Source organism: Haliotis cracherodii, unplaced genomic scaffold, assembly GCF_022045235.1.
Source record: "Haliotis cracherodii isolate W230 unplaced genomic scaffold, xgHalCrac1.p SCAF_4, whole genome shotgun sequence".
Lineage (NCBI taxonomy): Eukaryota > Metazoa > Mollusca > Gastropoda > Lepetellida > Haliotidae > Haliotis > Haliotis cracherodii.
Genome location: NW_027266297.1, coordinates 59,004,953 through 59,019,568, shown reverse-complemented (window position 1 = coordinate 59,019,568; position 14,616 = coordinate 59,004,953). Strand labels below are relative to the sequence as shown.

The following is a 14,616-nucleotide window of genomic DNA, read 5'->3' as shown; positions in this document are numbered from 1 at the left end:
AATTTGCACTTAATGAGTTCTGTATAGTGTACGAGTATTACATTTTTATATATTTTTGTTTCCAATTCTTAAAATGAATAATGTCTTTAAATTATATAGCAACGCCGAAGGATAATTAGCGATGCGAAGCAATTACACAACATTGTCGTATCTATTTAATCTATACGGGTACAAACTCTCTATATATTGACGTTAAGAGGCAGCATTGCAGTGCGAGTCTTGTGTACAGGTCACATTGACAAAAACCGGGTTCAATTTCCATTCCGGTATCAACAGAATCGAGGGATTTCTCCGACATTAACCATGTTGTGGTTGATACATAATTTCACTATGATTTTGCATAAAGACCTATAGTTGCGTCAGTTTAATTTGTTTCAAATGCAGTTCAGAATGGTCAGGGTATTCCTGGCTCAGAATCAACAGCAAGAACAACAGTGTGGCAAAATTATACTGGTTTAATCATAGGGTACAATATGTGAGGCCAATGCTTTGTTTACAACGCTGTGATGCGGATGTAATATTGCTAAAAGCAGCATCAAATCTATACTTACTCATTTTTAACGTGAAGAAATCGAATAAAAATGTCCGAAGGAAAACCCACAACTGTTTTTGTTTCAGGTAAGAGTAAGTGAGTGAGTTGGGTTTAACACCGCTTTGAACAGTATTCCAGTTACATCATGGTGTGTCAGATTAATGTGGGAGGAAAGCTCGACGTGATGCAGTTCGTTTCCGGTAAGAAACTGAATTGACCTTTGAATAATATTACTGTTCGTGTAAGTTTCTTGAAATGTTACCAGTGGATTCATGTATAAGATAGATCCACATCGTCCAGGATTATCTCAAGATGTATCTGAATGCTACTCTGCACTCGCATGAAGATTCTGGTCTGTATGCCTCCTCTCCTTCAAGAAAGATATTGATACGTCTCAGGTCATCGTTGAGGAACCTAATGAGAGTGCTTCTCAAGGTTTTCGAGGAGTAGAACGTGACACTGATAACAAGGTGGCCATCAGGTATGCCTGCAACGTTACACCGAGAGAACATATGCTTAGAGAGATCCGAGAACTGGATGTAGGAATAGCCGTTGTCAAAGTTACAGGTCAGCAATCCATCTCGAACTTGTCGAAGACAAGATTCGTAACCATCTATTTTGCCTTTCCATTTTTCTTTCAATGATTTCACAAACACTGGCCCCCATTCCTGCTGCCTGTTGCATAATTCCTTTAATCCGAAATATTCTGCGTAGTTCTGTACCGCGAGCGCAGCTTCTGGTGGTGGAAGCGTCTGGAACCTCAGGAAGTTGAGGATGTGAAGAAACACATCTCCATCTACATCAATGAAGAACCGGCCATCTTTGTCCTCAGTTATTTTGTATATTCCACTGAACATGGCGGCCAACTTGGAGTCCGGGTACTTGCGGAGTGTGGAAAGGGACGTGGTCAGATGCCGTCCACCAACATTTAGATCTATGACTTCAGGAACCTGCATTAAATACAAAGATTTATATCATACATGGAAAAAATATATTATTATTTTCTCTTTGAATAACAACAGTATATAGGAAATAAGGTGGGAGGTGGGGCTGAATTGTCAAGACGTGAACAACTGACATAAGCTTGTCTTGTCTATCCATGAAAATAAAAGCTGTATGTTTTTTTTTCATTTCAATGCCCCAAACAGTCCCTTGTCATTTTATTATCCAACCAAACTTCAATCTGCTTTCAACTAAACATTGACAACAGTATAAATGGTTGCGTGCAGTCACGCCCATCCGTTGGCCTGCATGTCAAACACAATATTACAGATAGCGGGGTAAGATAGTTAGACACGCCAACGTAGGTTATCGATCCACGCAGAGAAAACCAATACCCTCTGCTACCCGACATGTCATCCGTGGTCGTCATGTAAAAATGTATACAGTGTGTGTATATACTCGGCATACGAGACACATAAGCAACACATAATAATGATGGACATTTCCTCATAAACATACATTTGTCTGTATGTTATAATAGGTTAATGTATTACCACGTGTAGCTTTTCATGGCATGAAGCTGAGTACCAGATAAGTGCACTGCCTGCTATATAAATGAGTCTCAACAGATGTCTAACGGTTTAAAGACAAATCAAGCGACACCAGTGAGGTGAGCGAGTTATCTTTATGGTCGAGTTGGTCAATTTCGGCCATATAGCCACTCGTTCGCCTTGTTAAAACTCGTTCACCGTGATCTAGTTTAAATATTACTTAGTACCGCGTCAAACAACAAACACCTGTAGAAGGCAAAGTATACGTTACCTCCATGTTATGCCTGAAATTGGATTGAGTCTAATGGACGTATGTTGTGTTGTCTGATGGCCTAGATTGTAGATACTGCACCGTTATCAACACGTCACTGATCTCCACGTTGGACTCGCCCTCAGACACTTCCTCTATACACTGATTGATACTACCACCCAGCCGTCAGGGTAATCATTTTGGGGTCACGACATAAAGGTAAAATGTTGCTGATACACGAAACAGGTATAGCTGACACTGATTTATCTCGCACTAGCACTTGAAATGTAAGGACGCTTCACTTTCTTTCCTACTTGTGTCCAGCACGACGATTCTGTTACATTCCATGAGTCTGTCAGAACTGCATAAAATACAAGTAATTGAAAATATAGCTCTACCACACTGTAGCTCACAAATTCCTGTTCAGTGAGCTTCAAGTGTTAGCACCATGATTCAGTCCCATAGGTCATATATAGGATATAAACCGCCTCTGCGGGCTATCCGTGAAAATAATGCACTCCAGCGCAGGAAAAGCCCTTTGGCCTACAGCCCGCGGGCTTTTCCTTTGCCGGACTGCCTACGGCCCGCGGCCTGTTCTTTTGCCGGACTGCATTATTTTCACGGCTAGCCATAGGAGAAGGTTTATAACTGACTTATATGAAGATGCTTTTTTGTTTACATGACATAACTTTAATTCTGAAATTTCAATTGTAGCACTCGAAAGTTCTCAGCCAAAAGCGCACAGCTCGAACGCAACCGTTTCGCATGATCGCTCATGTGGTGCGCATGCCGTGCGTGCTAGAATCTATGACGTGAAATCACGTGTGTTCAGCTGCGACGCAACTTGGACAATGGAGGCGAGTGACGAAGACGGTCTTTTTATAACTTTTTCCTCTTTCTATGGTGAGTACAATGCTGCTGTCGATAATACAGATTAATGTAGGCATGAAACAAGATCTAGAGCTTGAAGCAGTGCCTTGATTGTCAATTTGCACCGTCATGTGATTTTTCCCTGGGAACGGAACAGTACGATAGTCGTTTATTTACGTTGTGAATTTTCAATTTTGTTCCGCAAATGAATGTGCCATTAAAACCAGTTTTTAACATTTTAATTGTTCAATTTCAGCCTCAAGAACGCAAAGGGAGACGTTTTCTACTTTACATCACGGCAAATTCCGAAGGATGAGATCTGGTTTGTTGACAAACCGGTTGGACACAACACCTTGCAGACAACCATCAAACGTTTTTTCTGAGGACGTGGTATCCAGGGGGAAAGTTAACCACTCACTCAGGGCGACCGCCGCCACCAGACTGTATCAAGAGGGTGTGGACGAGCAGATGATTTGCGAAATAACTGGTACGTTTTGATATTTTTATATAGCGCATCAGATATAAAATTCTAACTTTTGCAATTCTTGCAAAAACGTGACCACTATAGGCTGTAGTCGCAGTACTTGAGCTTGGGTTAGATTGCCTTTCTTATTTACCTCAGAGAAACCATCAGGGATTTTTTTATAATTTTTTTTATTGTTTCAGGGCACCGAAGTGAAGCCGTGCGGTCGTACAAACGTACATCTGATCAACAGAAGTCGGCAGTGTCTGCAATTATATGTGGTGCCGATCCGAAACGGAGATGCGAGACTTTTTCTGACAAGTCGGAAAAACTGACGCCTACTCAGTCGCCAGTGAAGTCTACACACTCGCCAGTAACTCCATATGAGCCAACCAGAAGTGGACGTCCTATTGTTTTCAATGTCCACATCGCGTAGACTTCTGTAAACATTTTATGAAATAAACGTTGATGAAAAAGCTATATATTTTTTCAAAAGGCCAGAGGGATCTTCTGTAGAAAATCCCGTGGGCAGAGATATCTTCTGTAGAAAATCACGTGGGCAGAGGTATTTTCGGTGAAAAGAACCTGTTGTAGCAATGGTAATGCATCACTGGAGGTTTATAAGTTCATAGTGTATTCTCAGTGAAGGGAAGGTCAGTGGTTCTATCCCTTCCCGTGGCATACCAAAAGACGTTAATCAATTGCACTTGCTATTACCGTGCCTGGCGCTTAACTTTAAGAGGATAAACAAGGACAGGACAGTATACTGTGTCTGAGAGGGGTATACGCGTTTAACTGCCGCATGGTATCTCAGTTGGCAAGCACTAAAAAACCGGCATTAGTCCGAAGGAATATTAGCAAGCAGGCATATATTGGTGTGCATATATTTTCCTCGTCTGTATAATGAATAAGATTGTCTTACCTTACATGTAAAATACTAATCTTATTGGTCAATGATAATTTGATCATTCTTATGTATCCCATAACAGTCAAGTACAGATGAAAAAAGATGTACCCTCTCATCGCAAGGCACTTTACCAAAGCCTGTCAGATCTACAATTCAAGCTCCTTACAGCCAAACAGCGTTGTATAATGTATATTAACACTGACTTGAGATGTACATCATTCACGTAACCTAAATATCAATGAATTGTCATCTCGCAAAATAACTGCACATTCGTTGTAGGCTTATCCCTCGGGTAATACAGTTTGACGTTCACTTTGTGGGGCCAATCAGGGTATGGATGGAATGTCGAGGCAAACAATCGTTCAGCTTGTAAAATCCAATGCAAAATCGCTAACTAATTATCATTACGAATCCACACCTTACATGAATTGTTTTCAGTGAACACCCTTTTTGTGACAAGAATACTCAAAAATCATGTTTTGAGTCGAACAGGTTCAAATTGACGTGTGTAATTCCAGCTACATATTCACAGAACAGATACCATTTTGGAAAAGCTAAACAAGGAGGTAGATATTCGACAAATAGTGTAGAGTGTCTGCAATCGGAATTCTTCTAATTCCCTCTTTGGGTCAATTCACTCTTTTGACGTGTACCATAATAATGTTCCCGTTTTTTAGGCGAACAATTGCTCACAATGTGATAATGATATATAAACAGACGTAAATGATATAGCCAGAAACAGAAATTGACTCTGCATTTAGTAAAAGTTTCTTGTGAATATGGAAATGGGTTTCCCGCTTTTTATCTACAGAAAATTCAGGACAAATTCCCTCTGTTCCCGCTCTGTTTTATACAACGGGCACTGTCAAGCAAGGATACAAATGTAAAAAAATGTCGGGCAAAGGATAGGTGCAAAATAGTTTTCTAATATGTTTTGCAAAGATTGCTCGAGAAGCCTGAGAAAATGTTTGTGGAAATCAGGGTGACAATAGACATTGTCGGAATTACCCAAACAAGCTGTGAAGTGCTAATTCGAAATATTTTTGTTCAGAGAGCGTATTGTTGATGAGACTGGAAAATTGGAATATGGAAACTAGTTTTTTTCTGGTCCATAACTTGATTGTCGGGTTTATTTACATGCTATCGTCTCGTTGTTGGAGAACACTTATTCTTTCGAAAATTCATGTGTTTGTAGCAAATGCTTCCGGTTGAGTAGGATTTGCTTACCCTTTTACAACCTAGTATCAACCTTGATTGAGTTTCAGTGATCCAGTCATACACTCTTCAAAAAAAAACCGCACTGGTAGCATGTAGTTCATTGAACCTGACTACACAAAAAAATCCAGTATATAAATTTGATATATATTAATGGAAAATGTTGTTGTCCTGATATTCGACAAAAGGTGCGTCACAACGCAGCCATTGTCGATTGGCAATGGCTTACACGGCATTGTTTTCACACTTGTTAAAACATGTCATGGAGGAAAACAGTAAAGCAAACTGCACGTGCAAGTTATGCCAATCGTAACTTGTGGTAGTGGCTATAAAAAGGCAAGCATAAGCCAATTATCTGTCACTCAATTGTCAACATTTTTCAAGTTCGAAAATGCCGAGACATCGCCATAGGACGTATCCAAAGAGGGGAATCACAGTCTTCTGTTGCACGCCACTTCAATCAACGTCCAACACAGCACCATTTGCGGCCTTTGTGACCGATACACACAGTTCAATTCCACTGCTGACCGTCCGAGAATCGGCCGTCCAAGAGTTACCACCCCTGCACAGGACCGCTACATTCGACTGTTCCACCTACGTCATCGCAATGCCACAGCTACGGAGACTGCAGGACGCATCCCTGGTTTGAGGAGGATATTGGACAAGACTGTAAGGAACCATCTTCGCGAGGCCGGACTCCGACCCAGAAGACCAGTTATCGTCCCTGTTTCACCAGCACAACGCTCCACCGCACACAGCTCGTGTCACGGTATACTACCTTCATAATGCAAACATTAACGTTTTGCCCTGGTCGTCGATCTCCAGATCTCAATCCAATCGAACACCTCTGGGATGAACTCGATCGACCTGTACGTCAACGTGAGAACACGCTTCAGACACTCCCACAACTGGCCAACGCGTTACAAGCAGATTCGCGGCACCTCAGACGACTTGATTACCAGCACACACACACACCCCTCTTCATAGAAAGTACAAAATTAGATGTATGCAATGACACGTGATGAACAGGCAATATAGATTTCAACAGTCACTTGCTATTCAATAAAAAATACGTAAAGGATATGGCTGGACTATATCACAGTTGCACCTATTCTGCTGTTATCTAAAAAACATTCTTATGTTGAAAGCCGGTCATTTGGGTTATTTTAAACAAGGAAGGAACATAGCGGTGATAAACGAATGCACATATTTGGGCATGAGTCGGTATCTACTGTCAATTTTTTCCTCGCTACTGACAGTGTCAATATGTTCATACCACCTACCCGTGCTTGGCTTTACAGAACATTGTGAGCTGGAGGAGCTGTCGAGTTCGGATGTGTAAAGTTGATCGACAAGATGTTTTCGTTGGCGCTGTTCCTTCTGGCAATGCAAAGTGTCAGTGGTAAGTTGAAAAAACAACCTCCGAGTTACTGCAGACAAAATAATAGAACAGAACTAATATCTTGTCATTCGCCGAAATTAAAATGATGACAGAGAGCATCAAAGTGGTTCATTTAATGTATCATCAAACTTTGTGCATAACTGCCTGAGATATATATTATTTATTTTCGAAATATCGTCAACAATTACCGAAGGTTAGTGTCGAATATTCAACATCGGGAACTTAGAAACCTCCAATAATTAACTTATTACTGTGTTTAAATTGGCCAGCAAGCTACGCTGGTCGTATGGGGCGACTCTGGTTTATCTTGTTCAGACTCGATTATCCACAAAATATCTTGAATATTGAATCTGTACCAAGCAGTCGCTAAATGAATGCATGATCATTGAACCAACGGAATCGTGCAACGATGGCACACAATCGCTCATATCACAAAGTCGGGACAACCGAATCATTTTTAATCGACTCTCCTACAATTATGGGTTACTGGTCATACAGCTCGAATATTGCTGATTGCGGCGTTAAACAAGCAACAAACACATATTGTCTTCAATGCCAAGTGTCCTTTGAAGGTGATTCACATCCTCGTATAGCTGGTTCAGCGATTGGGTAAACAAATGACAGATAGGATGGACGAACAAAATTTAAACGTGTCTCTGGTAATGCATGAAGTCTTATTCTTGACCCAGAATGAAGACATAATTAAATCGTTGAAATAATATCTCCTGAGAAGAAACCAAAACGGACACTGCACTTGGTCCTTCAGTTCAGGTGAGGAAATACTTAGTCCTGTAAACTGTCTTAGAACCCCTCCGCTTGAGCAACAGTAGAAAACATCATCAATCAGCTCACTGTCAGTTAAAAGAAATGATAAAAACGCCTACATCTCCACAAAAAATATACACATACATGTAGGAATCCTAGCAGTAATATCCGGAATTTGTTCCTGATTAACGGTGTCGGAATTAACGAGGTTTCATTGTCAATAATGAAGATTCGTCAATCCAGAAGTAGGTTAATCCTTCCCCGTGTGTCCGGTCCAGTTAAAATGACCTCTAATGAATACGTGAAAATGGTTCGTTATGTCCAAGATTGATACTGATTTGAACAGTGAGTAAGTAAATATTATTTATCGCCGCAGTCAGTCATATTTCAGCTCTATCAAACTGACTGTACATAATATGGACCAGTCAGACCCGAGGAATGCCACACGCACACAACGGGGTGTGATGGATCACAATCCAGTCACAGAGTCAAGTTTGATACCCCATACCACAAGCATACGTGAAACCAATTCTATCCCTAGGTCCTAATTTGTTACGTATTTGAACAATATGCTTAATCCTCTGTGAGAAGTCTGTGATGGGTTCATAGGTTTGGTTTTTATGTGACTGTGTAGTCTTGTTTTAATTTCAACAGGTAAAGACTTCTTGTTAGTTATGGCATACAAGATGAGCTCCACCTATGTGAAAGCTATAACTGGAGAGACTGGAGGTCTGTTACAGTTACAATATCCGCACTTCGGGTACAGAACATCACAAGCAACTGGGTCATTTGGATATGCCATTTTATACATTGATGAAAAAATGAAGATAAAAAGTTCTATCGAAACCAAGGCTATTATAATAAGTGCAAGCGATGCTGATATGCAAATAACAGTACATGGTGATAGTTGTTTCTCTTCGCTCCCGATATCTTCACTAGGAACCAAGTACATTGTGCCCTCTGATAGTAAGTTAACTGGACATTATCAGCAACTCCTTGTGGTTGCAACACACAGCCAAAGCACCGAAGTTGATATCAGTTTTAGAATTAAACAAGGATATATAAACTTCAACGGTCAGAGTTACAGAGACGGCGAAAATGTTTCCCTTGTTCTTGGTTCCTATCAAACACTGACGATAATTACCCAGTATGATATCAATGGAACTGTGATTAATGCGAAAGAAAGCATAGCCGTCTATACTGGGATAATTTATAACAACACATATACAGCATATGATCAGCTACTACCTGTCAAACTTCACGGCCAGGAATTTGTTGTTGCTGTTGTTGAACGGAATACAGGATACTTCCAACTCCAGGTGATCGCAGACCAAAGTGACACACAGATCTATTTCAATAGTGGAGCAACATTGTCTCTTGGTGAGAACCGTTTCTATCAGCGACCACTAAAACTGTATGGAAGTATACATGTAAGTGCCACGCGACCGGTTATGGTGACACTTATTAAACGAGATGGTGTGAATAGTGTCTTTGCTACTATTCCACCTGTGAAATCGTATGTCAATCACACCGTCTCATACGCAACACCGCGGGGTTCTCCTTACGTCGTCAAGATTTTAACACGGAAGACAGCCACGGTTATGATTCAGAGAAAGAAGCAATTTAGCATTACAGTGGATTGGGAGGCAGTTTCAGGCAGTGAATACAAAGTAGGAACTGTTATTAGGGCAACTGGCGTTTTATATCCTCTGATCGCTATTTCCTCTGACCACCCTTTTACAGTTCTTACGTATAATACTGGATCATCTCCCTATTACCGCTTCAGCGTCTCACTGGAGAAAACAGCAACAAAGCCTTTCCGAGGTATGTATTAAATTGCATTAAAGTTTTGTAGCCCTATTTTCATGAATATTCAAACATGAAATGCGCCAGGGAAAATTTCCAATATGAAAATGCAAGTCTGTAATAGGCAAGGCAAATATAATAATTATGTAAATAAATGCAACAAAACACTTCCCATAATCAAAAGAAATCTCTTCTGAGAGAAAGAGTTGATTATACGATATCGTGTAATTTACAACGATTTTAGAATTTACGTAGTTTATGATATTACAATCGTATCATGTATTTTACAATGAAATACTTCATAAAGTGTATTACTAACAACCATGCACTTGTTTGTGTATATTTTGTCATGATTGGAAGTGAGCGCAAGGAAGTATTATTGTCAGAGCGCCTTCGTATGTTTCTGAGAGTAAACATGTTACTGAAAATGTCCTCGTAGTTGCAAAAAAATGTCACACAAAAGGTAATCATATGCCCAACTTTTATAATTATGTCATATTTGTCAGCACTTCTTGTTTGTCTTCGGCGGGCAATAGACACATGCAAGGTCTATCACAAACAATAATGATTCAAATTTACTATTGACAGGACATTTGTTGCACTGTAGACCGCATCCGTGGTCTAGTGAATATAGCTCTGCCCGAAGAGCAGACGGTCTATGGCTCGATCACCGCTTGCATTATACCAACAGACTTGCAAACTAAGTTTATTTGTTCTGAATTGTATGGTGTGATGAGAGGGATCAGTCATAAAGACAGTATATCGTTATAGACTGTTACGATGGCGTGAGAGATATTTGATAATATAATATGACCATCCTTTTTTGTCAAGGGCGAACCTACTTGATGACTCTCCCAGGATTTTTGTACAATCCTGTAATACTTGCATCAGCTGGAGAGAAAGGAGGACAATGGGAGGTACAAAATCCATACACAGGGAAGATCTGGTCCAGACAATTCAAACCATTTGACACTGACTATTTTTACCCTCAATATTCTTTAAACACGACAAATGGTATTCAAAATAAAACCATTCTTGTCAATGTAGAAAGTGTTCAAGTCAGAGGAGTAAGCGGCAATGCTCGTTTCTTTCCACTCCCAATCTCCGCATTAGGGACAGAATACGTTATATCCTCTTGCCATCCTTCTGGGGGCTACATCTCATTGATGGTGATTGCCACACACAGCAAGAAGACGAATGTGGACATCACATTTAGACTGGACGGTAATGTAACTTATGACAACAAAACGTACAGTAATGGAAACACGCTAAGTCTTTCACTAATGGAGTACCAAGTTTTCACAATCAACAGTTCATCTGATCTGACTGGAACAGTTATAACTGCTGAAGAGACTATAGCCGTCTACAGTGCAACATATAAATCTGCTTCTTTGATTCCTCTGATTGCCTACGAACAACTTCTTCCGGACAGTCATCATGGAAACGAATATGTTGTTGCAATTCGTGATGATAGTCCGGAACAATATCACAGTTCCCTGCCTTACCAGCTTCAGGTAGTCACCGACCACATTGACACTCATATTAGGTTCAATGACGGATCTACAGTAACTGTTGGTGACACTAGGGTGTACCGAAAGCGATTTGGACCCCGTACGTTTCTCTACTTCAACACCACACAACCAGTTATGACAACACTGTGTACAGTTGCAGTACCAAACGGACAATACAGGCATGGTAGATTCACTGTCATATCACCCGTTACATACTACACAAAACAAAGTACACTAACCAGCGGTGGTACTTTACAAATACTGACAGATAAAGGAAATAACAACGTGCACGTTGAACGTCCCCACACTTCAACAGTGTACAATATCCATGTGGACTGGACACCAATCCCAATGACAAAATATAAAGTAGGAACATGCACAGCTGGTTCCTCTACGTTCATCCGCTCAAATACCTCCTTCGGTGTCCTGGTATACAGTAATGATTTCATCCACAATGGAGGCTTCAGTTTCAAATCTCCAAATCATCCACGTAAGTGAGCCTTATTATCGTTTGCAGAACTAATGAATACCATGAAGGGTGATTGGTCTACTCCAATGAATGATCGTTGATTGATAACGTCTTACGCTTAAACACTTCTGATGAATCATCCTAGTTTCAATGCTTTGTATTGGATGAAACAGGAAATAAAAATCCATCCTTATCTTCAATATTATAGTTGTATTGGCAGTCAGGGTATCAACTCAGTGATATTTGCTTTTTTTCAGGGACAAAGCCAACGACTAGATGTCAAACTCCACTCATTGATGACAGTGAGTGACATGTATATTTATTTTCCCTGTGGATGTACAAATATTGTATCAGCTTTACTTGGCGGCATAAAAACGCAACTTTAAGTTCAGATCAGTGTGTATCCATTTACAGTTTTACATTTTGGCAGATGGTTGTACACGATGTTAAGTCAAGCATTTCCCTTTAGGAACATGTTGATGCAAATTACAGTCATGAAACTGGGTGTCACTAGCATCATAGAACGCAGACAGGGTCACTTTAACTTCATGACATGCGTGACCTTCTTGAGACCGGATGCATGTCAGCAACTGTTGAGGCATTGGCATGCAAAGATATAAATGGAGTCTGGAACTGATTACGCAAGTGCAACAGACGGGTACATGTGACGCACCTGGAGATTCGTGTACAATATATACTGCATCACTTCGGGCTTTCCTCCCACATTAGGCTGACTCGGCTGACTCGCCGTGATATAACTGGAATACTGTTAAAAGCGGCGTTAAACCCAACTCACTCAAAAACGCTTAAGGGTATTTCAAGCGACTTCTGGTGAATGATAACTATGAAGTTTGCAAGTTTGCTTTGTAGTATTGATTTGTTATTTGGTTCCAGACGCTGTGATGGCAGTGGGCGTCTGCGGTGGGGTGGTCATTGTGTCCCTGCTGGTCTGTTTCACTGGATATATACTTTACCTGCAAGTATTTTCTTTGTTGTGAATAGCATGGTAGTAAGACACAAATAAGGCATGTTGTAATTAATCGCGTTCGGACTCCTCTTGGCGACGAACGCTCGAGCCTACAAAGCACAATTTCCCTTTTGTATGATCAACCACGTATTATTAAACCATGATAACATGAACTGCACTGTTCTCTTATTGATAATTAAATATGATAGTTAAAAATATTTAATTTAGTAGTCACTACTTTGAAGGACATAATCTTTTATTGCAGACGCAGAAAGATGAAATCATTTGAAGATAATCACATACAGCGTCATCCCACTCCATCGACACCCACAGATAATTCTCTGAACGCACCTATCTCCCAGGATAGTAACACATACATGGAGCTAGATAGAAGAAATAGCCCCGAGAATTTCTACGATAATACCCTTGACATCAGCGCCAGTGCAGACAGCAGGCAAAAATATTAAAGTTTAATCATTGATACCTTTTCAGCTCACTTGACCGAGAGTCACGTGAGAGTACATGACGAATTTATTATGACGAATGACGAACCCGACCACTTTCACGACTTTCAATTTGATTTAACGTAAAATGTTAAGCGAGGTGAAAGGAAGCCAATTTAAACTATCTGGACAGACATCTAGACTTACCATCGATGCGCCGGTTGTGTCATCAGTGTCCCCGGACATTGCTTCCGAAGGTGTTTGTACGTGAATGAACATACACGACAGCACGACCAAATGTGAAAGTATGAAAATTCACTATTGATCCCCCTCGCAATACGCTGTGAGTAGATCACGGTTGTCTTTTCTTATTCCGATGGTGACCTTGTCTTTCGTTAGAAACTCGTGAACTCGTGAACTTTCTATGGTATCTCAGATCTCATAAAAAGTCCACTGGTTTCGTAAAAATGGAATCTAACGAGAATGAGTGTTGTATTCTCAATATACCACATTGCTTTATTAAAGTTTACATTGGGTAATAAGATAACAAGACCATGACTGTCCTTAAGTTTGTTTCATGAGGACAACCTTGCCAAATATCGATGGATTAGGTAAACCTATACTATTTGGACCCTAAAATTACATAGAACAGAAATCGAAATTAAGGGTGGAGTGACGTTGAATAAACCTTACTTACTTACTGATTTGCAGGCGATACCCTTGACATACATGTACATTGATGGTTTTGATAGTATGAAGTATGCTGTTATTTCCTAAAAACTTCCAAGATCAGCTTGGTCAATACCACAATAACTAAAGCGTAATATCTCCATCTAAACGCATGCAGCCAGGTGGACACTACTAACAAATGAATTCTGCTTACCTGCTCACTTGACTGTTTGAACTTATGTCGTCGCTGGTCGTCCATCATTCGTTGTTGTCGGCCATGAACTGCTCACATTTACGACTTATTCGGAATGGCTTGAAGGAGTCAGTTTATATTTTGTGACTCTTCCTATACTGGATTTCAAGTTTGTTCAAGTCATCCAAATTGGATTTTAAAATCTTCCACTCCAAAACTTAAAGGTTAAGAGACCTGAAACGGGGTTGTAAGATGATCACCATAGTTTTGTTGCTCCAAGTTTGTAAATCAAACGTCTTCCAACATCCATCAATGAAAATATGTTAAAAAACGTGCATCATCCATGGTGAACATCGCTTGAGACAGCCAACTCTTCATGACCATTACTTACCCATGTCTGCTCAAAACATAGTGACACTTGGTTTATGTTTACTTAGTAGTGGAACTAAAAATGTTTTTCACAGTATTTTAAATGTTGGCCTTGTTTCGAAAATGCTTTTAATTCTCCCGAAATTCGTTTTTGGCTTTGGAACCATCTTCTCTTTAGAAATTTATAGACTGAAGCAACTGTTACTCCTGAATCCGTTTGTCGAAAGAGGGGACTTAAATGGCTTAGATGGTCAGGCTTGGGGACCTGGCTGCTTGCGCGTCATCGCATTCC

The 14,616-nt window shown here is 40.3% G+C and overlaps 1 protein-coding gene and 1 pseudogene across 1 annotated transcript; one reads left to right on the top strand and one right to left on the bottom strand.

The window, feature by feature from the left end:
* Positions 1–670: 670 nt before the first annotated feature.
* Positions 671–1,488, bottom strand: LOC139480340 (BTB/POZ domain-containing protein KCTD7-like). Its single transcript, XM_071263404.1, has one exon. The coding sequence runs from the start codon at positions 1,486–1,488 to the stop codon at positions 835–837; it is 654 nt and encodes a 217-aa protein (XP_071119505.1). The 3' UTR covers positions 671–834.
* A 5,598-nt stretch (positions 1,489–7,086) lies between these two features.
* LOC139479540 (uncharacterized) lies at positions 7,087–13,117 on the top strand (annotated as a pseudogene).
* Positions 13,118–14,616: the final 1,499 nt, after the last annotated feature.

Excerpts from the sequence above, each read along its gene's own strand:
- LOC139480340 (XM_071263404.1), bottom strand. The coding sequence starts at position 1,488 with ATGCAGGTTCCTGAAGTCATAGATCTAAATGTTGGTGGACGGCATCTG.